Source organism: Rhinatrema bivittatum, chromosome 4 (assembly GCF_901001135.1).
Source record: "Rhinatrema bivittatum chromosome 4, aRhiBiv1.1, whole genome shotgun sequence".
NCBI lineage: Eukaryota > Metazoa > Chordata > Amphibia > Gymnophiona > Rhinatrematidae > Rhinatrema > Rhinatrema bivittatum.
This window is the reverse complement of record NC_042618.1, coordinates 345,533,842-345,560,749: the sequence shown is the minus strand read 5'-3', so window position 1 is coordinate 345,560,749 and position 26,908 is coordinate 345,533,842. Positions and strand designations below refer to the sequence as shown.

Genomic DNA, 26,908 nt, shown 5'->3' with positions numbered 1-26,908 from the left:
ATTTGGGAACTGTGGAAGAAGTGGGGATGGAACGCTTGAGAGTGCTCTCTCTTTCCCCCCTAACAACAAAACCTGATGTAGTGACTCTTGAGGGTATATGGACAATGCTTAGCTCCATTGAGAGCTCTATAAAAATACTTTCAGCAACAACAGTGGAGATACAAAAACAAGCGACTGTAAATAATAACTTGATAACTACATATACTAAAAAGACTGATGACGTGGAAAAAAGACTTACATCAATTGAGAATAAGCAAACAAAATTAATCGTATCTGAAACTAATACCGCAAATAGGTTAGAGTCAATAGAAAATGCTTTACGGGCACACAATCTTCGAATATTGAATTTTCCTCAAATAAGATTAATTTCTCCAATGGAAATGTTTAAAAATTATATGATTCAGATTCTTAAGATACCAGAGAATGCTCTTCCGGTGATAGTTAAAGCATATTATTTACAACAAAGATCACAATTACCAGAACAAGAACAATCCTTGGATGTAACTAATTTGTTAGAAATGTCTTCAGATGCACAGATAAATGTACGGAGATCGATGTTAGTTTCTTTCGCCTTTCTTTCTGAAAGGAACCATGTGCTACGCTTGTTTTTTAGGAATCGACAAATTAATTTTCATGGGAGCCCTATTTGGGTTTACCCTGATGTGGTTAAACCCACTCAGTTACGTAGAAAAGAATTTCTTAGGCTTCGTCCAGATGTATTAAAATTGGGTGCGCGTTTTGTTCTGAAATACCCATGCAAGGCCTGCATCAGATATTTAAATGTCAATTATGTTTTTCTTGATCCCAAACAATTGAGGTCATTTCTAGCTGCCCGGACCCCTATTACAGCTCCCACAGTCTAGGTGTGAATAATGTAACAGATGATATACTCGGCGAGTTTATCGGTGTCTTTGTGATTGAACTTTACTTACCATGTTTGCTCTGATCTGCCCCTAATTACTTTATATATTTTTTTTTCTTATAATTTAGATGTCATTTAATATGATATATGCTTATATACTGGAATTAATGATTACTGGATAATATAGACATTGTTTTTGCTGTATAAGAATGTTATGTTCTTGGTAAAATTTCAAAATTGAAAAATAAAGAATTAAAAAAAAAAAAGTAAAAACGAGACTGCGATTACTCACCAGCCGGTGGAAATCTGAGAGAGATCCCTTATGGGAGAAAAAATTTTGAGAAATAAATGACTTTTTTAGTCAGGTATACTGTGAGGAAAAACTCACAAGGCTCCTATCTCTGCGATGCTTACAGCAGCGCAGAAAAACAAAGACTGAAGAGAGACCCCTGTGGCAGAGAATATCATGGCATGCTGGGCATGCTCAGTGGCCTCACGGGGCCAGTCAAAAGTTTCTAGAAACTTTGACAGAAAGTTTTCTGTACCAGGGCTCCATCAATGATGTCACCCACATGTGAGGACTAGCATCCTGCTTGTCCTGGGATAAAAGCAAAGGCCCATGGGACCAGCTCCAAGGTGGAAGCCATCGAACTAAGGACTCTCAAATAATCCCAGACTCTTGGAGGACACTTGCACAACAAATCCCGAACTTGCCTTTGCAGTTTGGTGATTCGCTCCTCGGTCACGAAGACCTTCCCCAGCTGCGTGTCGAATAGGGCTTCCAGGAACTCCAGGGACTGGGAGGGAACTAGATGGCTCTTGGCTAGGTTGACCACCCAACCTAGTAGTGAAAAGATGAAGAACTCGGTGTACCGCTGAGCGACAGAGAGACTTCGATTTCATCCGAATAAGCCAATTGTCTAGATACGGATGAACAAAGAAGCCTTCCTTCCGGAGTTGCGCCACCAGCACAACCATTATCTTGGTAAAGGTCTGGGGCGCTGTGGCAAGCCCGAAAGGCATAGCGCAGAACTGGAAATGGTCCCTCAGAATGGAAAACCTCAGGAATTTCTGATGGTTGGCTCGGATCCTGATATGCAAATATGCTTTGGTTAGATCCAAGGACGCTAGGAACTCTCCTCTGTGCACCAACGCCACGACCACCCTCAGGGTTTCCATGCGAAACCTTGGAACTCGAAGACAGTGATTGACCCTTTTTAAGTCCAGAATGGATCGGAACGTGCCTTCTTTCTTGGGCACCACGATGTAGATGGAATAATGGCCCCTCCGCTGCTCCGTCAGAGGCACTGGTACTATGGCCCTGAGATCGCGTAGGCGTTGTATAGTGTCTTCCACCGCCTAATGCTTCTGTGCGTAGGAGCATGGGGAGATGAGAAAGCGGTTATGAAGGCGCCATCCAAAATCTAAAGCATAGCCTTGTCTTATCACATTGAGGACCCATTGGTCCAACATGAGTTTGGCCCACTCCTCATAAAACTGAGACAACCTGCCTCCTACAATGGGAACCAAGGAGTGGACCGGACTCATTTCATTGGGAAGATTTTGTTCCTCCCGCAGCCTGGGGTCCAGTCCTACTGAAACGACACCCCCAAAAGGACTGGTACCAGGATTGTTGCCTACTCGAGCCTTGTCTGGACAACGAGCCTGATGACCTGGAAGAGCGGAACCTCCGAGACTCCCAGAACAGAGCCCGAGGAGGAAAGGAACCCCTCGTTTTGGGTCTGTCCTCAGGCAGGCAATGAACCTTGTTCTCCCCCAATGATTGAATCATGTCTTCCAAATCTTTACCAAATAGCAGTTTGCCTTTGAAAGGCAGAGAGCCCAGCTGAGCTTTGGAGGAGACATCTGCAGACCAGTTTCTCAGCCAAAGTAGTCTACGAGCTGACACTGCTGAAGCCATGGACCTAGCCGAAGTGCGGAGCAGATCATACAGAGCATCTGCTCTGTAAGCTACCGCGGCTTCCAAGCACCCTGTTTGCACAGCCTCCTCCTCTGATAGCGACGTGTTATTCTGTAGGAGCTGCACCCAGCGAAGTCCTGCCCGCAAGGCGAAACTGCTGCACATGGCAGCCCACACTCCCAGCGCGGAGACCTCGAAAATCTTCTTGAGCTGGATTTCGATCTTACAATCCTGAAGATCCCTGAGAGCTGCTGCCCATGTCACCGGGATGGTGGTCTTCTTAATGACCGCAGACACTGCCACATCCACCTTGGGGACCTGAAGAAGATCCAAGGCTTCTTCTGGTAAAGGATACAGCTTATCCATCACTTTACTGACTTTTAGACCCAAGTCTGGGGTATCCCATTCATGAAACAGTAAATCCGTTACAGAAAATTGAAATGGGAAGGACCGGAATGGACCACGAAGACCCACCATGACAGGATCAATGGCCCCCATCCAGGAGTCTTCCGGAGGGGCATCAATGCCCAATTCCTCCAACACCATGAGGATACGTGGACCTAACTCATCCCTCCAGAACAGACGAACCACCATGGGGTCATCTCCTTCAAGAATTGGGGGAGCATGTCTGGTAGAATGAGCCTGGACCTCCTCCTGGTCTGCACCCGGTAGAGGCTTGTCCTCTGGATCTCCATCCTCAAAATCAGAAGCCTCCGAGGAAGAAATGTCCAGCAGCCGGGGTGTCACAGACCGCAGGGGGCGCTTCTTTCTTGTAGCCCCCTCCTCCTCCGGGGCTCTGGACCACTTAGGACCTTTGTCCCCTGGAATCCAACCATTCCTCTTGGCGTCTCTCCTTGCTTTAAACGCTTTGTGCAGCAACATAATAAAGTCAGAGGAGAAGGAGGATGAAGAGGAGTCCCAAGCCCCCTCAGGGCTCTCCTCTGCCACAATTATAACCTCCTCACTAGGTCTGCCCCCCTCGGAGGCCGCCTGCTGTGGAGATAAAGGCGGTGGGGATTTCCCCTTTCCCTCTGCGGCCTGCGCCGCCGTGCAAATTGTTTCCAAAATGGCGTCCATTCCTGCGCTGAGTGGAAACAGATCCGCTGAAGAGAGCCGCAGCCGCCTGAGCCTCCCGGGATCTCGGCACACCATAAAAATGCCACCCCTGGCAGCTTCGGTTGTGCCCTCCCCCCCCCCGGAAGGCAGGCAGAGCATAAGTCATTGCGGGAGACGCGTGCATGCGTGCATGCATCCCAACAGGCTCGACAGGCTGCACCACGTGGCATCGTTTGGCAATAGCGCTACTAAAAACCCCAAAAAGGGAAAAAAAATTTGGCTTCCGACCTCTGTCCACCCCCGCAGGAGAAAACGGAGGCACACTCACAAAGAAATAGGAAACCGGCCGAAGCGCTGTTCCAACACTTTTTTTTTTTTTTTAATATTTTTAAATTTTTTTTTTTTAGTCAAACCTGACAGAAACTCTGAGCGGGTCCTGCAGCTCCTGGAGTGAGTGATCCAGGTTCCCCAGTATCACCCTGAGCTCTGGAAGAAGGAGCAAAGAGAAGGGTCCTCGACTCCGAACTCCAAATGCCTCAACTACCAGGGGGGATTGTCCCCTCAGGACCTGCCAATCCCCTGGGAGGCTCAAAGGCTCCTTGTTGCTTCCTCTTTTTTTTTTTTTTTTTAAAGGGCTATAGCTGCCTAACCTAATTTCCTAAACCTGTTTGGGGTTTTTTTGTTTTTTTTTTAAACCAATCCCTAATTTTCTTCACAGACTGTAGGCTTTGCACCTCCACCATCTGCTGGAGACAGAGAAATACTGACGGACTGTAGGTGCATCTGAGGGTATAGGGCAGTCAGTCAAAACTTCTCTGTCTATCTGCTGTGGGGAGGCAAAACCCAAGAGTTTGGACTGATCCGGGTACGTACAAGGAATGGGACTTTTATCCCTCTGAATATCTAGGATAAATTATCCCGGCACGGAAGTTTCTTATCTGCTCCCGGCTAACCTGTCCATTCGCCAGCTCACTGAATATGGACCTCAGAACAGCCTATCTTTGAAAACACTCTCGCTACAATGTAATATAAATCATCAATGTTATGCTTACAGAGGGCAGTCAGAGACGGGGTTGGTAGACAGAAGCATGGTACAACAAACAAGAATAAACTGTTATATTGTCCCATAACATAAAAGTGCCTCTGAATGTACAGGTCATAAGGACACCTGCAGCCTCCCAGTCTCAACTGTAACAACTCACCCTCCAGAGCAATTCAACATCTCAGGTGGTAAGGGCTCCATGTCTGAGAAAATAACATGAAATTTCCAATTAGCAATCTCCACCCCAGCTCACCTGAATCTGAGCAACATTCCCATCCTCCCTCACTCCATAGTGATACATGAAGATTTCTGCCATAGTTGTCTTCTCCAGTGCCTCACTGACAGGTTCGGGGAGAAGCTGTTGGATTTCCTCTGCTGTCCAGACACAAAACGCCCCCTCCTTCTTCTCCTTCGAGTGCATCGTTGGATAGGAATCTGCATCCTCCGCCGTGTAGAATCCTCCACTCTGCAGGGCACAAAGACAGCTGGAAGTGTGACTGCTAAAGACTTTGCCACCAGCACCAGTGGAAGCTGCACTTCTGCACTAAGTCCGAGCTGCACTGAAAGCAGCACTTGAGCCGGTATTTTTTTCCCCACCATAAAAATCTAGCATCAAGAGCCTCGGGAGCCCCTTGTTAAATAATTTTCTGAAAACATTCAGGCCGATGCAATACCCTGTGTTGGCCGCAGCGCATGGCTCAACACTCAACTGGATGCACGTTTTGGACGCGCATCCATAACCCCCGATGCAAAGGAAAATTAGTTTCTTACCTGATAATTTTCGTTCCTGTAGTACCTAAGATCAGTCCAGACTGCTGGGGTTATGCCTCCCGTCCAGCAGATGGAGTCAGAGAAAAGCTGAAAAGCACCCCCTAGATATACTGGTGTGCCACCTGCGATCCCTCAGTATAAAGAATATCAAAGCAGAATGAATCATAGAAACATCCACTCCTGCTGAACAGTAAACTCCTTTAACTCAACCAATGACTAGATCAAGTAAGCCTAGTGCTCTGAAAACACAAACAAACTTGTTTCCCTATATGAAAATAGAAAACCCTGTATAACTTGCCTGAAACTACGCATCAACACGTATTCCGATACTCTGCAGCTGCAGGAACTGTAAGGAGACAAAGGAACAGAAAAAAATACGAGCGGACTCTCCAGTAGCAAACAGACTTGGGCGGGCGTCTGGACTGATCCTAGGTACTACAGGAACGAAAATTATCAGGTAAAAAACGAATTTTCCTTTACCTGTACGTACCAGGATCAGTCCAGACTGCTGGGATGTACCCGAGCCGCCTTAAATGGGGTGGGACCCAGAGAGTCCCGCTCAAATCACAGTGCTACCAAAAGAATCCGCATCACGGATATCTAACCGATAATGTCGAGCGAATGTGTGCAAGGACTTCCAAGTGGCTGCCCTGCAAATCTCTTGGGGGAGACACAAACTGACTTTCAGCCCATGATGCCGCCTACCATCCGGTACAGGACGTCCGCACCCGATGTATGCGGAAGCAATCGTGCTTTTCAACCAGCGGGTGACAGTAGTCTTAGAAGCCTGAAGACCCTTTTTGGGGCCATTCCACAAAACAAATAGATGATCCGACCATAGAAAATCATTAGTCACCGCCAGGTACCGCAGAAGTGCCCTCCAAACGCCTCAGATCCCGACCTTGAGAAGAGCGAATATCCTCCTCAGAAAAGGCAGGTAATTCCACCGCCTGATTGACATGGAAGGCCGAAACCACCTTGGGCAAGAAAGAAGGCACCGTGCGTAGGGATACCCCGGACTCAGATATACACAAAAACGGCTCCCTGCACGACAATGCCTGAAGTTCCGAAACGCAACGCGCTGAAGAAATAGCCACTAGAAATACTGTCTTGAGAGTTAAATCCTTCAAAGTGGCTCTCTTGATAGATTCAAATGGAGAAGCGCAGAGACCTCAGAGAACCAAATTCAAGCTCCAGGATGGACATGGAGCCCTAACAGGGGGGCGCAAATTCCTAACCCCGCGTAAAAAATGAGCAACGTCCGGGTGGCAGGCAAGAGAAGAACCATCAATCCTGCCCCTCAGACAGCCTAGGGCCGCTACCTGCACGCGAAGCGAACTGTAAGCTAAGCCCTTTTTCAAACAGTCCTGCAAAAACGTGAGAATATGCCCCAAAGAGGTCCTCCATGGTGACAGCTTTAACCTACTGCACCAGGAGTCAAAGACCTTCCAAACTCTAGCACAGGCGAGAGACGTCGAGGACTTGAGTGCCCTGAGAAGAGTAGAAATCACCGCTTCTGGGTAACCCTTCTTTCTCAGTTGTCTCCGCTCATAAGCCAAGCCGCTAGACAAAAGCGATCCGCCAGATGGAAAGATACTGGGCCTTGACTCAGAAGATTCGGGAGATGACCGAGACGCAATGGACCGTCCACCGCCAGATTGACCAGATCCGCGAACCACGGCCTTCTTGGCCACTCCGGGGCCACTAGAATTACCAGACCCATGGAGGAGGAGGGAGAGAGTCCTGCACGCTAGGAATCCTCGACTGGTCCTACCTTCGGGTAGTTTTGAGAGAGAGAGAGACCTTACTCCCGGTCGAGAGAGGGGAGGCCCGGACAGGAGGGGCAGAACCCCGCTACGGTGACGTCATCGGTGAGTGCCCCGGGACAGTATAAAAGCAAGGGCACAGCGGCACACAGCTCGAGAAGGAGGGAGAGAGTCCTGCATGCTGGGAATCCTCGACTGGTCCTACCTTTGGGTAGTTTTGAGAGAGAGAGATCTTACTCCCGGTCGAGAGAGGGGAGGCCCGGACAGGAGGGGCAGAACCCCGCTACGGTGATGTCATTGGTGAGTGCCCAGGGACAACATAAAAGCAAGGGCACGCCGGTGCGCTGCCGAAGCTGCGCGCCAAAGGGGCGCGCTCCTGGATGAAATTATGGGAAGGAAAAGAAAATCCAAAACCTATACCACTTCGCCTACAACACCCATGACAAAGAGGATAGGCCCGATGTACTCCCATGTGGTGTTTACTGGTGAGTCCGTTGTTGGGGAATTAATGGAGGGGAATACCTTTTTAGGAGCCACTCAAATCCCCAAGGCCATACAATCTTCCCTACAACCCGTACTGGAAGCAACAAATGCAGCTAAGGAAGTTAATAGTCCCCACGGATGGAGTGATACAAACCCAAAGAGGTAATGGATCACCACCAGAACGGACTATACATTCTGAATTAATAGTTTTGGGTGGCGAGGCAACTAATACTTGTAATAAGGTTAAGTGTCCATCCACTATCTCTGAAATAAGAAGTGATGGAGAAGAAAGTATCGTTGAACCAGAGAATGTAACACTGTTAGATGTGTGGAAATTGTCTGTTAAGATAGATAAGAAAATGTCAGGGTTTATATCAAATGTGCAGACTTTTTCCGTAGAAGCTAGAGAAAAATTTGAGGAACTGGATAAAAGAACTGAGAGAATAGAGCAGGAAGTTGCAAAATTGAACCCTGTAGTAAATAAATTGCAAGCTGTAAGTGTTGCTTCCATTAAAGATAACTTGATACTGCATAGTAGAATTTAAAGTTTGGAGAATGAATTAAGATCTAGTAATCTTAGATTATTTAATTTTCCAGTCTCTAGACTACTATCGGCTGATGAGTTATATAAAAAATATGTGACTGAAGTTTTACAGATTGAATTAGAGAAAATACCTTTAGTCTCAAGACTATATTATTTACCTAAAAGGAAGATAGAGCAGAATCAGGAGGGTGGAGTGGATAATTTAGAAAGTCCAGGAGTCTCCACTTTTTTGGAAGACTCCTTAGACTTGATAAATTCAAGAGCTACATTGCTCGTTTCTTTTTCTTTGAAACGGGATAAAGACTTGTTTTTTCTTAAATATTTCCAAAATAAAGATTGTAATTTTTGTGGATATAAAATACAAGTCTTCCCAGATGTTTCCCGTGCAACTCAAGCAAGGAGGAAACTTTTCTTATCTATGAAACAATCGGTGTTGAATATCGGAGCTAGCTTTTTCCTAAAATTTCCCTGTAAATGCCAGATTTTGTTTCAAAATAACAAGTTTGTATTTCTTGATCCATCCCATCTGCAACGCTTCATTTTAGATAAGTCTCAAGCTTTATGAAAGGGTAGTAAGGGAATATTTGATTGTAAAAGAGAAATGTCAAATGTTGCAAGGTCAGTAACTCTCTTCTCCTCCAAGATGTGGGCTGGAATACAATTATATTTTCTTTAAAAAGTTGTGATGTATGAATTATGTAATACTTGATTATATCATTTCAATGTAAATGTTATAATTTGAAAAATATAAATAAAAAAAAAAAGAATTATCTCGCTGAACAGATAGCCAAGAGAAACACCGTTTTAAGTGTCAAATACTTCAACGTAGCCCGCTTAAGAGGCTCAAAAGGCATGTCGCATAGCGCCCAGAGAATCAGGTTCAAACTCCACGAAGGGCAGACTGGTCGTACCTGTGGGTGCAAATGCTTGGTTCCCTTCAGAAAACGCGCCACATCCAGATGCCCCGCAAGGGAAGTGCCATCCACTTTACCTCGCAAGCACCCCAACGCCGCCACCTGAACACGAAGCAAGCTGTTCGCCAAACCTTTCTTCTTGTAAGAACACGAGAATGTGTACTACTGTGGCCCTTCGCGGGGACACCTGGAACCCGCTACACCAGGAATCAAAAACCTTCCAAACCCTTACATAGATAAGCGAAGGAGATGGCAGCGACAGCATCGATGGAGGCACCGACGGCCTCAAAGGAGGTATCGACGGCATTGATGGAGGCACCGACGGCATCGATGGAGGCACCAAGGGGACCGGTGGTAAAATCCCAGATGGTGCAATGGGTATCAATGTTTCCTCATCATCCAATGATAATGGAATCGGTGTGGAAGGCACCGGAGCTACTGGTGCTCTCTGTTCCATCGATGGAAGGGCACCGATCAACGCATCCAGTCTACTCAGTAGCGGTGTGAGCGCTACGGGAATCAGATTGATGACCGGCTAGGGGGCCGGTACCAGCGTCGATGGAGGTTGGAAGCCCTGAAGTGCTTTACCGATGGCCTCTTGGATCATCCAATCCAATTCCTCGCGGAAGCCTGGGGTGTGGAACCCCGACACCGGAGTAGGAGGCAGCACTGACATAGCCGGAGGGTCCATCGGTGAAGGTGGAATCACAGATCCCGGCACCATTGAAGGTGGGGAATGCCTCGGTGACCCGGTCACAGAAGAGGATGGAGCCTTTTCTGGATGGGGCTTCTTTGTCGGTGGCTCTGTCGACATGGATGCCGAGGACTTGCGATGACGGTGTCGACGTTAAGAACATAAGAACATAAGAAAATGCCATACTGGATCAGACCAAGGGTCCATCAAGCCCAGCATCCTGTTTCCAACAGTGGCCAATCCAGGCCATAAGAACCTGGCAAGTACCCAAAACCTAAGTCTATTCCATGTTACCATTGCTAATGGCAGTGGCTATTCTCTAAGTGAACTTAATAGCAGGTAATGGACTTCTCCTCCAAGAATTTATCCAATCCTTTTTTAAACACAGCTATACTAACTGCACTAACCACATCCTCTGGCAACAAATTCCAGAGTTTAATTGTGCTTTGAGTAAAAAAGAACTTTCTCCGATTAGTTTTAAATGTGCCCCATGCTAACTTCATGGAGTGCCCCCTAGTCTTTCTATTATCCAAAAGAGTAAATAACCGATTCACATCTACCCGTTCTAGACCTCTCATGATTTTAAACACCTCTATCATATCCCCCCTCAGTCGTCTCTTCTCCAAGCTGAAAAGTCCTAACCTCTTTAGTCTTTCCTCATAGGGGAGTTGTTCCATTCCTCTTATCATTTTGGTAGCCCTTCTCTGTACCTTCTCCATCGCAATTATATCTTTTTTGAGATGCGGCGACCAGAATTGTACACAGTATTCAAGGTGCGGTCTCACCATGGAGCGATACAGAGGCATTATGACATTTTCCGTTTTATTCACCATTCCCTTTCTAATAATTCCCAACATTCTTTTTTTCACAATGATCTCCTTGGTCCTTTTCTTGAGGAGGCAAGGAGGGAATAGACACCTTTGGAATCGTCGATGCCAGTCGGGCAGCAGCGGTGTCCCGGTGCTGGCAAGAGGTCGATGGCATCGACTCGGACGAAGTCGAAGCTATTGATGGAGTTGGGGTTTTTGACTGAAAGAGAAAAGGAAAATTGGTTCTTACCTGCTAATTTTCGTTCCTGTAGTACCAAGGATCAGTCCAGACCGCTGGGTTGTGTCTCCCTTCCAGCAGAGGGAGTCAGAGAAAAAAACTGAAAAGGCACCCCTCTTAACCTGATGTGCCACCTGCGATCCCTCAGTATATACGATATCAAAGCAGAATAACCAATAAAGGAGAACAAATCCCCAAACATAACAACCAGTGGCTACAACAATACACGCAGTAAAAGAAACAAACCGTACCACCGCATAACATATCAATCAAGAAGATTCCTTCCCATGCCTGTAAAGAACTCTGCCGAGGTAAGAAGGAGGAAGAAAACATACAGAAAAAACGGACTCTCCAAAAAACCCAAGGGCGGGCATCTGGACTGATCCTTGGTACTATAGGAACGAAAATTAGCAGGTAAGAACCAATTTTCCTTTCACTGTACGTACCAGGATCAGTCCAGACCGCTGGGATGTACCAGAGCTGCCCTAATTGGGGAGGGATCTGGAGAGTCCCGCACGAAGAACACTGATGCCAAAACAGTCGACCTCCGGATCCCAGACGTCCACACAATAATGTTTCGCAAAAGTATGCAAGGATTTCCAAGTGGCTGCTCTACAAATCTCCTGCTGCGAGACCGACTAGCTCTCCGCCCAAGAGGCCGCTTGAGACCTGGTAGAGTGCGCTTTCAAGCCTTCTGGTATGGCACGCCCAGCGCAAAGATAAGTGGAGGAAATGGCCTCCTTCAACCACCTAGCAACCGTAGCTTTGGATGCCTTGTGTCCCCGTCTAGGACCAGTCAATAAGACAAACAAATGATCCGATAATCGAAAAGCATTGGTCACCTCTAGATAGATAAGGAGAACCTGGCACACATCCAACTTATGCAGATCCTTATCCGTCGCAGAAGTCAGATCCAAATTCGTGAAGGCCGGTAACTCTACCGTCTGATTGACATGAAAAGCCAATACCACCTTGGGCAAGAAGGAGGGAACGGTCCGCAGCGAAACTCCGGAATCCGAAATACGAAGATACGGATCCCGACACGACAAAGCTTGAAGCTCTGAAATTCGCTGTGCGGAGGTAATGGCTACCAAAAAAACAGTCTTGAGTGTCAAATCCTTCAATGTAGCCCGCCGGAGGGGCTCAAAAGGAAGACCACATAAGCCCTTAAGAAGTAAATTCAAGCTCCAGGCAGGACAAATTTGTCGTACCGGCGGGCGCAAATACTTGGCCCCCTTCAAAAAACGGGACACATCTGGATGAGCTGCCAGTGAAAAGCCATCAATCTTGCCCCACAGGCAACCCAGTGCCGCGACCTGCACCTGGAGAGAACTGCAAGCTAGACCTTTCTTCAGTCCCTCCTGCAGGAAGGATAGGATGTGTGCCACCGAAGTCAGACGCGGGGGGACGTTCAAACCTTGGCACCAAGAGTCGAAAACTCTCCAAACACGAATATAGGCCAACAACGTGGACGATTTCCGTGCTTGCAAGAGGGTAGAAATAACCGAATCTGAATATCCCCTCTTCCTCAATTGCCTCCTCTCATAAGCCAGGCCGCCAGACAAAAGCGATCCGCTCGATCGAATAATACTGGACCTTGTCGAAGAAGATTCAGAAGGTGGGTGAGACGCACCGGACCGTCGATCGCCAACGAGATCAGATCTGCAAACCACGGCCTTCGGGGTCACTCTGGGGCTACAAGAATGACGGACCCCATGTGGTTCTCTATCCGACACACGATCTTGCCCACTAGTGGCCAAGGTGGGAACACATACAGCAGTACGCCGCGAGGCCACGGAAGGACAAGAGCATCCACTCCTTCCGACCCGTGGTCTCTCCGACGACTGAAAAACCGGGGCGCCTTTGCATTTGTCCAAGTTGCCATCAGGTCGAGGTGTGGAACCCCCCAATGACAAGTGATCAGCTGGAAAGCTGCGTCAGACAATTCCCACTCGCCGGGATCTAGTTGCTGGCGGCTGAGAAAGTCTGCCTGCACATTGTCCACCCTGGCTATGTGTGAGGCCACCAACCGGACCAGATGTCGCTCTGCCCACGTCATGAGCCTTTCAGCCTCCCAGGCCACCGACCAGCTACTGGTTCCCCCTTGGCGGTTGATGTAGGCTACCGTCGTCGCGTTGTCTGACAAGACTTGCACCGCACACTGAGCTACCAGAGGGAGAAAAACATGTAACGCCAGGCATACCGCCCTGGTTTCCAATCGATTGATTGACCACGTCGCCTGATAACTTGTCCAGCGACCCTGAGCAGATTGTGATTGGTAAACTGCTCCCCAACCAGAGAGGCTGGCATCCGTCGTGACTATTACCCACTGCGGCTCCTCCAGGTCCATCCCCTGTAACAAGTGGGCCAGAATCAACCACCAAGCGAGACTGGACCTGGCTGGTTCCATCAGTGGCAAAGGCAGGTGAAACTCCTCCAATTTCGGATCCCACCGAGAAAGCAATGCGCGTTGTAATGGTCTCATATGCGCCCACGCCCAGGGAACCACTTCCAGAGTAAACGCCATGGAACCAAGTACCTGCAAATAATCCCATACTATGGGCAGGGGTAAGGACATGAGCCGACGGATCTGCACCACTAACTTGAGCCTCCTCTCCTGAGTGAGGAAGACCTTGCCTACCGAGGTATCGAAGCGTGCTCCCAGGAAATTGAGAACCTGAGATGGTACCAACTGGCTCTTGGCAAAGTTGAACACCCAACCAAGGGACTGGAGCTGGAGTAGAACCTTGCTCACTGCTTCCTGACAGAGGCTCTGGGATTTGGCCCAGATGAGCCAATCGTCCAGGTATGGGTTAACCAAGATTCCCTCCCACCGGAGGGTCGCTGCTACGACTTCCATTACCATGGTGAAGACCCGAGGCGCTGTCGCTAAGCTGAATGGAAGAGCTTGGAACTGATAATGCTCCCCCAGGACCATGAATCGGAGAAACCGCTGATGGCGCTCGCGTATCCCGATGTGAAGATACACCTCGGTCAGGTCCAAAGAGGCCAAATATTCTCCTGAGTGGACGGCCGCAATGACCGACTGTAGAGTCTCCATGCGAAATTGGGGAACTCGAAGTGCTCGGTTGACTGCCTTGAGATCCAATATTGGCCGGAAGGACCCCTTCTTTTTCGGGACTATAAAATAGATGGAGTACCTGCCGGCCCTGCGCTCCTCTGGAGGGACCGGAACAATAGCCCCCAGGGATTTCAAGCGACTCAGGGTTTGCCCGACTACCTCTTGCTTGGTCAGAGAGCCGGCGGGAGAAATCAGAAAAAGATCCTTTAATGGGCGGACAAAATCCAACTCGTAACCGTGGGCGATATTGAGGACCCACTGGTCCGACGTGATCCTGACCCCCTCCTCGAGAAACAGGGAGAGACGACCTCCCACCACTGGAACCGGGGAGGTCGGAACACCTTCATTGGGACTGCTTACCTCCGGTGGCCCCTTGAGAGCCCCCCTCCCGAAATGGCCTCCGACCATGAAAGGAAGTAGGCCAAGACTGAGCCCTCTGAGTCTGTTGTCGGGCGGGAAAAGCGGGTGGCCGCAACTGCCGAAATCTGCGCTGCCCTCGGAAATGGTAATGCGCTGCCCCAAAGGGCCTGGAAGATTTAGGCTTGTCTTCTGGCAATTTATACACCTTATTCTCTCCAAGAGACTTAATAAGGGCGTCAAGTTCCTCCCCAAACAACAATTTTCCCTTAAAAGGAAGATTACCCAACTGAGTTTTGGAAGAAACGTTCGAGGACCAGTTCCGGAGCCAGAGAAGCCGTCTAGCCGAAACTGCAGTGGCCATGTTGCGTGAAGATGCCCGCAACAGATCATATAATGCATCCGCTGTGTAAGCTACCGCAGACTCCATCCTATTCGCCTGATCTGCTTCCTCTAGCGGCAATACCTGTGATGTGAGCATTTGCTAGACCCACCCGAGGGTCGCTCGCTGCATGAGGCTACTGCAGACAGCCGCTCTAACACAGAGCGCTAACACCTCAAAAATGCGCTTGAGGAGGACTTCTAGCCGCCTATCCTGTAAGTCCTTAAGAGCCGTCGCTCCCGTAACAGGAGTGGTGGTCCGCTTGGTCACCGCAGTAACTGACACATCCACCTTGAGAATCCTGAGGATATCCAAGGCTTCCTTGGGTAAAGGGTAGAGTTTGTCCATCGCCCGTCCCACCCGCAGGGTCGCGTCCGGAGATTCCCACTCCCGAGTGACCAACTGCTTAAGCATTGGGTGGAAAGGAAAAGTTTGGGGCAGGGCACGCAGCCCCAAGAGTACTGGTTTCCCCTTAACTGGCTCCGAACTGGGGATTGGTGCCTCCACTTCCAGTTCCTCCAGGACATAGGGGATCAAGGGATCCAACTCCTCCCGGCGAAACAGCCGAGAAACCCGGGGGTCATCCCCCTCTACTGGAGCGGACTCATCAACACCCCCATCTAAATTTTGGAGGAGAGGATCCAGAAAAGATCCCAAGGGAGCAGGATTCGGAGCCCCCTCAGGGGCCAAAAGGGCATCCAGAGACGTGTCCCGCCGCGCAATCTTCGCGGGAGGGGGCTGCTCATCTTGCTGATTAGCTTCCGCCTCCAAAAAAGCCCTATGCATAAGTAAAATAAATTTGGAAGAAAAAACTGACTGGCCCTTTAAGGGATCTGATAGGTGAGGAGGAGGGGGGAGGACCGGGCTCCCCAGGGGGGCGGGCCCCGGATCGTGCAGTCAAATGGGACTCAGACTGGGAGGAGAAATTGGAGAATCCTCTCCACCAGTCGGCAGGCAGGGCTCCGACAAAATGGCCGCCGTTCCCGCGCACGCCGGCGACGGACCCGCACACGATCGCGATCGCCGTTCCGCGCCTCATGGCAAAATGGGCCCAAAATCTCCCCCAGACGAGCCCTCCCCCCCGGGGAGGCAGCGGGCACAAACCCCGTCCCACGAGAGGCGCAACCCCGCCTCCCCACATGCTGAGCACGATAGCCCTCGTGGCATCCCGGGGGTTCCTAACAGCGCGGTAGGAAAGAAAAAGGAAGAACTTAAAATACCCTGCCGACTCGCGGCCTTCCGGAGCTCTGGGAACGCTGCAGCACCCGAGGAAATTCGTCTCGGGACGCCGAGGGGAGGACCGGCCCACCGGTTAATCCCCCTCCAGAGAGAGATGGCTCTCCAGAACAAGGCTTTTAGAGCTGCCAGCCCCTGCTTTACCTCTACCTGCTGAGTGAAAAGCCTGGGAAAATAAAACCGCACTGAGCTTTTCTTTTTTTTTTATACAACCAACTTGCTGTAGCCAAAGGTGTTAAACGAGCCTTATGGCCCTTCGGTGTCATTTGGGCACATTTGGTGCAAGTTAGGACATCATGGTCGGACCCCAAACATATAACACAGACCCTGTGCGGGTCAGTGATGGACATTGTTCGAGTACAGTCGAGGTACCGACGAAAACCCGACGCCATGACTCCGACAAAAATTTAGCCGCGGTGCAGTCGATGGCCAGTAGGCCCCAAAGGGATAACTCGACGCGAATCAACCGCAACAAGGGTAAAACCTTACCTTTCGACCGCGGAGTATGGATATCGATAGGGAGACCCCTATGGGGTAGAACATTTTTGAAATTCTGAAAGAAGTTCCATGAGGAAAATTCCTGTCAGGAATCTCAAGAGAGCTCCTTAACCTGCGTGGCTACTGCTGCACAGAAAAAAGAAGACTGAAGGGGGACCCCTGCTGGATGCAAGGTTGGTGCATTGCTGGGCATGCCCAGTAAGTGCCAGTCAAAGTTCTAGAAACTTTGACAAAAGTGTTCCGTGATTGGGCTCCATCCTGATTATGTCACCCATATGTGAGGACTACCATCCTGCTTGTCCTGTGAGAAAGGACACAAACTTCCTCCATTTGGCATGCACAGGGAGATCCGAGGGACCCTCCATCCCCCCCCCCCTGAAACGCAGGCTGAGCACAGCCCGCAGCAATTCAGCCGCGCAGGAGTCGCTCCACACGTGCAGTAGGCCACCCCCCTCACCATCACGTCGCCGGCGGCCTGATCAAAAAACAAAAGTAAAAACTAGAAAATCTAAGAAAAAGAAAAAGAACTCTGAAACCGTGTGCGGGGTGGGGGGGGGGGGGGGGGAAGGACAGCCAACCTACTCCGCTGCTCCTACCTGCTCCTGTGCTTCTGCTTTTTTTTTTTTAACTTTACTGCTCTAAAGCAGCCTCACTGAAAGATCCTGCTCCTAACACTGAAAAGAGCTGTCCAGCTCAATTCAGCAGGTTAACTAAAATAGGAGAGGAAAGTGAGGAAAAAAAATAAGGAAAGGGAGGGATCTGGACCACCAGATGTGCACCTCATGGTTACCAGTGGAGCAGGCATACAAAAGGTTCACCGACCCCCAGCCCGTCTGCCTCGACCAAACAGGGTAGGGGTCCCTCCCGAGAAACCCCGACCCCTGGAAGGAAGGCTCAGAGCAAAAATGTATTTATTTATTTAAAATCTTTTCTTTACCGTCGTTAAGCTAGTTGCCGTCACAACGGTTCACAATAAGGCACATAATTTAAAATAGGACCAAAAAACACTGGAACAAAAGGAAAATTAGTTTCTTACCTGATAATTTTCGTTCCTGTAGTACAAAGGATCAGTCCAGGACACCTGGGTTGTGACTCCGCACCAGCGGGTGGAGACAGAGCAAAACTTGTGGGCGGAGCCATATATAAGCCCCTGTGCCAGTCACAGCCCCTCAGTCATACGTAATGTCAAAGTAGCAATGCAACCAAACAACAAACTGGCTAGAAAATTCAAACTAACACCGAAAAACTCCAACTTGAACCGGGCTCCCCAACCGGGAGAGCTAAACAAGCGAACAGCAGAACTTAAGAAATTATGAGCGGACTCTCCGTTACTATAGCGAAGCCCTGCGGGTGGGATCCTGGACTGATCCTTGGTACTACAGGAACAAAAATTATCAGGTAAGAAACTAATTTTCCTTTCCCTGTACGTACCAGGATCAGTCCAGGACACCTGGGATGTACCAGAGCAAACCTATCGAGGGTGGGAAGCAGAGAGTCCCGCTCGGAGTACCCTCTCTCCAAAACCCTCGGAATCGGTAGCCTGGACATCCAATTGGTAATGCCGGATAAAGGTATGCATCGACTTCCAGGTAGCCGCCCTGCAAATCTCCTGAGGCGATACCTGAGAAGCTTCCGCCCAGGACGCGGCCTGGGAACGAGTCGAATGAGCCCGAAGACCCAACGGAAGCGGCTTACCCTTTACCAAGTAAGCGGAGCCAATGGCCTCTTTAAGCCAACGCGCAATCGTTGTGTGGGACGCAGCGGCCCCTTTCTTTGGCCCTGAAAACAAAACGAACAGATGGTCGGTTACCCGAAACGGATTAGTAACCTCCAAATAATGAAGAAGAGACCTTCGCACGTCAAGCTTTCGCAGTTCTCTGAACTGGGGATCAGTGGAGTCCCCGACCCTGAAGGCCGGTAACTCCACTGACTGATTGACGTGAAAAGACGACACCACTTTAGGAAGGAAGGAAGGAACCGTCCGCAAGGATACTCCGGAATCGGAAATCCGCAAGAACGGTTCTCTACAGGACAGCGCCTGCAATTCCGAGACACGCCGAGCCGAGGCAATTGCCACCAAAAACACCGTCTTTAAAGTAAGGTCCTTAATAGTGGTACGCTTCAATGGCTCAAAAGGAGCCGAGCCTAGAGCGGAAAGAACCCAGTTAAGGTTCCAAGACGGACAGGGGGGACGCAATGGAGGACGGAGGTGTTTAGCCCCTCGAAGAAAACGGGAAATATCCGGATGAAGAGCCAGGGAGGTTCCCCGGACCTTACCCCGCAAACAACCAAGAGCCGCCACCTGAACCCGTAGCGAACTGCACGCCAAGCCTTTGGTCAGACCAGCTTGAAGAAACGTTAGAATATCTGAGACCGAAGCGGAAATGGGATCCACCCCTCGCTGCACGCACCAATCCTCAAAAACCGTCCAGACCCGGACATAAGCCAGAGACGTAGACTGTTTTCTGGACCTCAGCAAAGTAGCTATCACCGCGTCTGAGTAAACTTTTTTCTTCAGGCGATTCCTTTCAAAAGCCATGCCGCGAGACAGAAGTGATCCGCATCCTCCAAACAGACGGGGCCCTGACGTAGTAGCCCCGCGAACCCCTGGAGACGAATGGATAACGACACTGACAACTGGATGAGATCTGCGAACCACGGATGACGCGGCCATTCCGGTGCCACCATGATCACATGGAACGGGTGCAACTCTATGCGCCGAAGAATCTTGCCTATCATCTGCCATGGGGGAAACACGTAAAGAAGAACATCCGTCGGCCACGGAAGTACCAGCGCGTCGACGCCTTCTGCTCCCCGTTCTCGACGCCGACTGAAGAATCGTGGAGCCTTCGCGTTGTGCCATGTGGCCATCAGATCCATGTGGGGAACTCCCCATGTCCTGCAGATGAGCCGAAAAGCTTCGTCCGCCAACTCCCACTCTCCGGGATCGAGGTGATGACGACTTAGAAAATCCGCCTGTACATTGTCGACCCCGGCAATGTGAGAGGCTGCTATGTTGCTGAGATTTTGTTCTGACCAGGTCATCAAGAGCTGTGCCTCCGCAGCCACCTGTGGACTCCGCGTTCCTCCTTGTCGATTGATGTAGGCCACGGTGGTTGCGTTGTCCGAAAGTACTCGGACCGCCTTTTCGCTTAGTAACGGTGAAAAGGCTTGGAAAGCTAGACGGACCGCTCTGGTCTCTAGCCGGTTGATAGACCATTGGGTTTGAGACGCTGTCCATAGCCCCTGGACCGACCTTCCTAGGCAAACTGCTCCCCAGCCTGAGAGACTGGCATCCGTGGTCACTACCGTCCATTCGGGTACCAGCAGGGACACTCCACAGGATAGATGCTTGGAGTCGAGCCACCAGTGGAGGCTGGATCTCGCTTGGCCCTCGAGTGGAAGAGGCAGGAAAAACTCCTCCGAGTCCGGCCGCCATCGGGATAGTATGGACGACTGTAATGGCCGCAGATGAGCGAACGCCCAGGGAACCAAGGCTAGTGTTGAAGCCATCGAACCCAGGACCGTCAGATAATCGCAAACTCGAGGACTGTGAAGAGAGAGCAATCGCCGCACCTGAGACTGTAGCTTGTCCCTGCGTTCCTAGGACAGGATCACTTTGCCGTGCCTTGTGTCGAATAGAGCTCCGAGGTATTCTAAGGTCTGAGTCGGTACCAGTCGACTCTTGCTGAAATTGACCACCCAGCCTAGAGACTGTAACACCTGGAGGACTCTGGCCACTGCTTGCTGACACAGAGGCTTGGATTTTGCGTGAATCAACCAATCGTCCAGGTAAGGATGAACCAGGAGACCTTCCCGGCGTAAGTGCGCCGCTACTACCACCATCACTTTTGTGAACGTGCGAGGAGCAGTCGCGAGACCAAACGGTAGCGCCCGGAACTGAAAATGCCGCCCCAGAATGCAGAACCGTAGGAATTTCTGGAACTCCGGCCGAATTCCCACGTGCAGGTACGCCTCCGTGAGGTCCAGAGAAGCCAAGAATTCGCCCGGCCTTACCGAAGCAATAACCGAACGAATCGTCTCCATCTTGAAGTGAAGAACGCGTAGGCATCTGTTTACGCCTTTGAGGTCCAAGATCGGCCTTGACGTGCCGTCTTTCTTTGGAACTATGAAGTAAATGGAGTAACGGCCTTCGCCGCGCTGATGGATCGGGACCGGAACGATAGCTCCCAAGCTTTCCAAGCGCCGGATGGTGTCTAGCACTGCCGCCTTCTTGTCCGGAGCTTTGCAAGGAGAGACTAGAAACTTGTCCGCTGGAATTCGAACAAAATCTAATGCGTAACCGTGTCTTATCACGTCGAGGACCCACTGGTCCGACGTAATCCTGGCCCAATCCTCGAAAAACAACGTTAACCGCGCCCCGACATTTGGGATCTCGTGCAGAGACTGAGGCGAGGATTGGGCCAACCGCATTTCATTGCGGCCCCTTGTGACCTCCTGCGGCCGAGGTTCCTCCCTGTTTGCCGAACCGCTTTCCTCGAAAGGACTGCTGCCACTGAGGGGTCCGGGAGGATGAAGACCTGTACGACGGACCCGAGGAACGTGTTGGACGTGATTTTCTGGAACCACGGAATCGTGATTTATTTATTTATTTTTAGATTTTTATATACCGGTGTTCCTATATGAAATAAAGATCACATCGGTTTACATTGAAACAGAACATGAAAATTGCCAAAAGGCATTACATAGAACAAGGTTATGAAACTTGGAACAGAGTACATAAGTTCAAAATTTAACAATAACGTTGTAACATTGATGACCAAAAGATAAAGGAAAGAAAAAGACTTAAACAATTAAGTTGACAGGTCTTATTGAGCATAAAAATCTGGAGGAGAAGGAGGACCGCGCTCTGTACTTATCCTCGGGCAATTTAAACGCCCTGTTCTCTCCTAGGGAGACCATTATGTCATCCAACTCTTTGCCAAACAGCAGCTTGCCTTTGAACGGCAGTGCCCCGAGGTGAGCTTTAGAAGAGCCATCCGCTGCCCAGTTCCGTAACCACAAAAGGCGACGTGCCGAAACAGACGCCACCATGGATCTGGCAGAGGTTCGCAAAAGATCATGTAGAGCATCTGCTCCATACGCAATTGCCGCCTCTAGTCGATCAGCTTGAGACGCCTCCTCCGGGGAAAGACCAGCATTCGCCTGAATTACTTGGGCCCAGCGCAGGCTAGCCCGCATAGCGAAGTTAGTGCAGATGGCGGCCCGCACTCCTAGGGCGGACACCTCAAAAATCTTCTTAAGCTGTACTTCCAGCTTCCTGTCCTGGATATCCCTGAGGGCCGTCGCTCCCGTAACCGGGATGGTAGACCTCTTTGTCACCGCCGAGACTGCCGAGTCCACCTTCGGAATTTTGAGCAGGTCTAGCGCATCTTCAGGGAGTGGATACAGTTTATCCATGGCCTTACTAACCTTAAGTCCCAGCTCCGGCGTATCCCATTCTCTAAATAAAATATCGGTCGAAGAAAAATGAAAAGGAAAAGCCACTGCCGGTCCGGTGAGACCTAGCAGAACCGGATCCATGTTGACCTCCTGACGGACCACCAATGGCGGAGCCTCAATTCCTAGTTCCTGAAGAATGGCCGGAATCAAAGGGGTCAGTTCCTCTTTACGAAAGAGGCGGACTACTTTGGGATCATCCCCTTCCACGGCCTGAGCACCTTTGCTCGCTCCGGGATGAGAGAGGCCGTCTGCAGCCGATTCCTCGGCCCCCTTCAGGGGCTCCTCTGCGGAATCCGTGTCTGACGCAGACGAAAACTCCGACTCCGACTCCTGAGGGACGCCCCTCAGAGGCCGCTTCCCTCGCGGGGGCTGACGGGCGGATCCGACAACTTCTTTAGTCTTCCTTTTATTTGGGGCGTGCTGGCCAGGACCCCCCTCAGGGGCCCCTCTACGCCTGCGTCTGTTGCGCTTAAACTTAAGAACTTTGCGCAAAAGAAGTGCAAAATCTTCAGAAAAAGAACTCGAGTCTGAAGAATCGAGTCCGGAGCCCTCCCGGGACCGAGACCCCTCCGGAGCGTCCCCACCAGCAAGTCCTGACTGAGGTGAAAGCGCAGGAGACACGGCAGAAGTCCCTGCCGGCTCCCGAGAGATTTCCCTGCCTGTGGCCAAAATGGCCGCCGCTCCCGCGCTGAGCGGGAAAAGATCTTGCTGCTTGTCAGTCAGGACACTGGCAGGCGGTAGCGAACGCGCGGTCCGAGAACGGGCCCCCCGAGACACCCCCGACGAGCCTTCTTCGCCCGGGATACACGCGACACAGAGGCCTTCCCTCGAGAGACGAGCGCGCCGAGCCGCAGGCCCGGCAAGCAGAGCCTCGAGGCATAGCGGCGAAAAACGCGGGAAAAAGAAGCGAAAACGGCCTGACAGAAAAAAAGAAAAAGAAAACAGCACCGCGAGTACCCCCTTGCAACCTGCGCCTCCCCCCCGACGAAACCGGAGCGGCAGCGCTAAGTAGCAGAGAGCCGGCACAAGAAACAAAAACAAAATTGAAACTTTTTTTTTTTTTTTTTTCCTTACCGCTTGTCGCTGTCCACGGTCCTGGAGCCCTGTTGCAAGAGGGGTGAGTGAACCGGGCCCCCCCGGTGTCAACCCCTAGCGCTGCTACTAGTAAGCCGGGTCCTCGACCCTAGCAGCGGCCTCAACCAGGGGGGGGTGGTCCCCTCAGAACCTCGCAACCCCCCTGGGAGGCAGGGCAGACAGGACACCACTCACTAAAAACAACCAAATTTAAAAGAAAATTACATTTAAAAGAGAAAAATCTGAAAGAAAACTGACTAACTACCACAATCAGTGCAGGCAGAGGCTGTGACTGCACCTGCACCACCTGCTGGAGACAGAGTAAGACTGGGGGGCTGTGACTGGCACAGGGGCTTATATATGGCTCCGCCCACAAGTTTTGCTCTGTCTCCACCCGCTGGTGCGGAGTCACAACCCAGGTGTCCTGGATTGATCCTGGTACGTACAGGGAACTGCAGGTTTTTGCATCAGTCCACTGCTGGAGACAGAGAAATACTGAGGAACTGCAGGTGGCATCAGTGTATATAAAGCAGTGTCAGTTTTACCTTCTCTGTCTCCACCTGCTGGCACATATGAATAAACCCAGGAGTCTGGACTGATCCAGGTACGTACAGGGAACATGTTATCGTGGGAGAGCTGTGTTGCCAGCTCCCCACAGGCAGCGCATCGCGTTGAATGCGGCATATTTGTTGGAGCCCGAGAAAAAAATTACCTCGGATATCCAGGGGGGAGAGCAGGAAAACCAGCCCAGAGTCATAAGATAAAAATGTAAGACGTCCGCTCCTTTTTTTTTTTTCTTCAACCAAAAGACCTGTGCAGAGCCATGCACCATCTTTGAAGTAAAAGGGGGAGGGACCGGACCACCGGCCAGGCCACATCTCCTGGGGACCATGCGCTACTGGGCCTCTAACCCCTAGCTCACCCTACAACCGGGGGGGGGGGATCGTCCTCCTAGGACCTGCCTACCCCCTGGAATGAACAGCACAGTTGACTTCCTCTTCTTCTTTTTTTTTAAACTTGTTTGATCCAAACTATTGAAAACAGAAGGAATCCCTGAATTTGAGAATCCGCCTTTTTTTTTTTAAGCTATAAGAGGACCGCAGGTTCTGCCACCTTCATCTGCTGGAGACAGAGAAATATTGAAGGGACGCAGGTGGCACATCGCATTAAGAGGGGGTGCCCTTCAAGTTTTTCTCTGTCTCCATCTGCTGAAAGGGAGGCACAACCCACAGTCTGGACTGATTCGGGCACGTACAGCGAAGAAGAGAATTCATAAGGATAATGCCTTGTGACCCAGCAGGCATGGTCTGATACAGGGATGGAGCAAAGAGGGTCACCAAGGAGAAGGAGTGATCAGTAGGCAGTGCAGATAACCCTACAAAAGAATGTACAAACCTTGAACATGTTCTCCTCAGTACAGGAGACTTTTGTTTGGGTTCCCTGGCTCAGTAGGGTGCAAAGATAAGCCGGTCAGATAGAGGGAAGATGACTCCCACTATAGGGGTGATGCTGGCTTGAAAGAACACTTCTTCAGCTAGCACGGGGGAACCACAGTCACTCAGACAATCACCTTGGAAGGGTGAGAAAAAATCAGGGTAGCAGCAAAAACCCCCACCTAACCCAAGCAATCTCAGTCCTAGCTAGACAGTTATCACAGAAAACCTCTATCCTGGCCAGCAGGAATATTGTGGGAAGTCAGAGAGAGGGGGAACGAGGAATATGTCATTATCAGGTATACGTTAGTAATTTTTTTCTCTTGCAGAGACAGGGCCTGGCAGCTGTGATGAAAGGTTTTATCCCAGCACAGGAGCCTGACCTCAGATAATGACTTACCTTGTCACTCAGATCCCGAGAGACATAGCACAGAATATCTCGAGCAACATCTGCAAAGAATTCATCACCAGAAATCTGTTTTAAAAAAAGACATTTTTTTCATCTCAATAAATAAGGGCATATCAAATCATATAAATTAGAATCTTATCACTAAACAACTGACACAGGAAAAAGTAGCTCATATATTTTACATTTGCCGTGTAAATGCAGGAGACATGACAGAAGTCCCTTCATCATACCTGCACCTCTGCAGTACTATGGAATAGGCCAAGAGGGACACCAGTGCCAACTTTAGCAAAGGAAAATTAGTTCCTACCTGTTAATTTTCGTTCCTGTAGTACCACGGATCAGTCCAGACCGTGGGTTGAGCCTCCTTTCCAGCAGGTGGAGACAGACTAAAACTGAAAGGATATCCTATATGAGGACAGAGCCTATCCTGTAACCCTTTAGTATAACCATTGTCAAAGCAGAAAACAACAAAACCAGAATAGGATCAAGCAAGTAACCATAAAGCTCAAAAGAGTAACTATAGAACAATGTAAGAAACATGGTATGACTATCCGCTCTTGCATATACTTAGTACTTGAACAACCAAGGCTTCTGGTGTAATTGCTCAGTATTCTTGCGAAGAAGGAAGTATCCAAATCTGCGAATCTGCAAGAAACAAGCTTCGAGAGGACAGAAAAGAAAGACAAACAGGGAAGGGCGTCTGGACTGATCCGTGGTACTACAGGAACGAAAATTAACAGGTAAGAACTAATTTTCCTTTCCCTGTACGTACCCGGATCAGTCCAGACCGTGGGATGGACCAAAGCTTCCCTATCCCGGGTGGGACAGAGACAGTCCCGCTCGAAGCACTTGCCGCCCAAAGGAGCCAAAAACCGGCACTTGCACATCCAGACGGTAGTGTCGAGCAAATGTATGCAGGGACGTCCATGTGGCTGCCCTGCAAATCTCTTGCGGAGAGACCGATTGGCTCTCCGCCCAGTAAGTAGCTTGAGAACGTAGCGAATGAGCCTTTAGACCCTCCGGAACCGCCCGACCTTGACAAAGATAGGCCGAGGAAATGGTTTCAACCACCGTGCGATAGTGGTCTTAGAAGCCGGTTTGCCCCGATTGGGACCACTCCAGAGTACAAAAAGATGGTCCAAGATACGAAAGTCATTGGTGACCTGATGATACCTGAGTAGAACTCGTTTGACATACAGTTTACGAAGGTCGCCTCCAGCGGTACCTGCAATCTCCTCCGGAGAAAACGCTGGGAGCTCTACCGACTGGTTGACATGGAAGGTGGACACAACCTTCGGCAAGAAGGAGGGCACCGTCTTGAGGGAAACCCCTGAATTGGAGAAGCATAAAAAAGGTTCCCGACAGGACAACGCTTGAATCTCAGAGACCCGCCGAGCGGAGGTGATAGAAACAAGAAAAACTGCCTTGAGCATGAGGTCCTTTACCGTAGCCCGACGGAGAGGCTCGAACGGAGCAGAACAGAGGGCCTGGAGGACCAGATTAAGACTCCACGACGGGGCAAGTATTGCGAGCGGGCGGACACAGGTGTTTGACTCCCTTCAAGAACCGAACCACATCTGGGTGGCCCGCTAAAGGATGACCCTCGACCCGTCCGAGGAGAGAGCCGAGAGCGGAAACTTGCACGTGCAGAGAACTGAAGGAGAGGCCCTTGGAGAGACCCTTCTGAAGAAAGGAAAGGACCAACGAGACCGGGGCGGAGAGCACTGAGACACCTGACTCTTCACAAACAGTCTCAAAGACCTTCCAAACGCGCACGTAGGCTAGAGAAGTCGACTGCTTCCGGGCTCGAAGCAAGGTGGAGATGACCTCTTCCTTGTAGCCCTTACGCCTCAGGCGCCGCCGTTCAAAAGCCA

At 50.2% G+C, this 26,908-nt stretch overlaps 1 protein-coding gene across 4 annotated transcripts in view; it reads right to left on the bottom strand.

Annotated features, from left to right (window-relative positions):
* Positions 1 to 26,908, bottom strand: part of SPATA20 (spermatogenesis associated 20) — a 297,925-nt gene that overhangs the window by 188,700 nt on the left and 82,317 nt on the right. For 3 of the 4 annotated variants that reach the window (XM_029600641.1, XM_029600640.1, XM_029600639.1), the window contains 2 exons: positions 25,026 to 25,100; positions 5,135 to 5,347 (listed from right to left, as the gene is read on the bottom strand). In XM_029600641.1, the coding sequence (XP_029456501.1) occupies positions 5,135 to 5,347; positions 25,026 to 25,100 (288 nt within the window). The remainder of the gene's footprint in view (positions 1 to 5,134; positions 5,348 to 25,025; positions 25,101 to 26,908) is intronic. The other variant, XM_029600642.1, reaches the window with a different exon arrangement.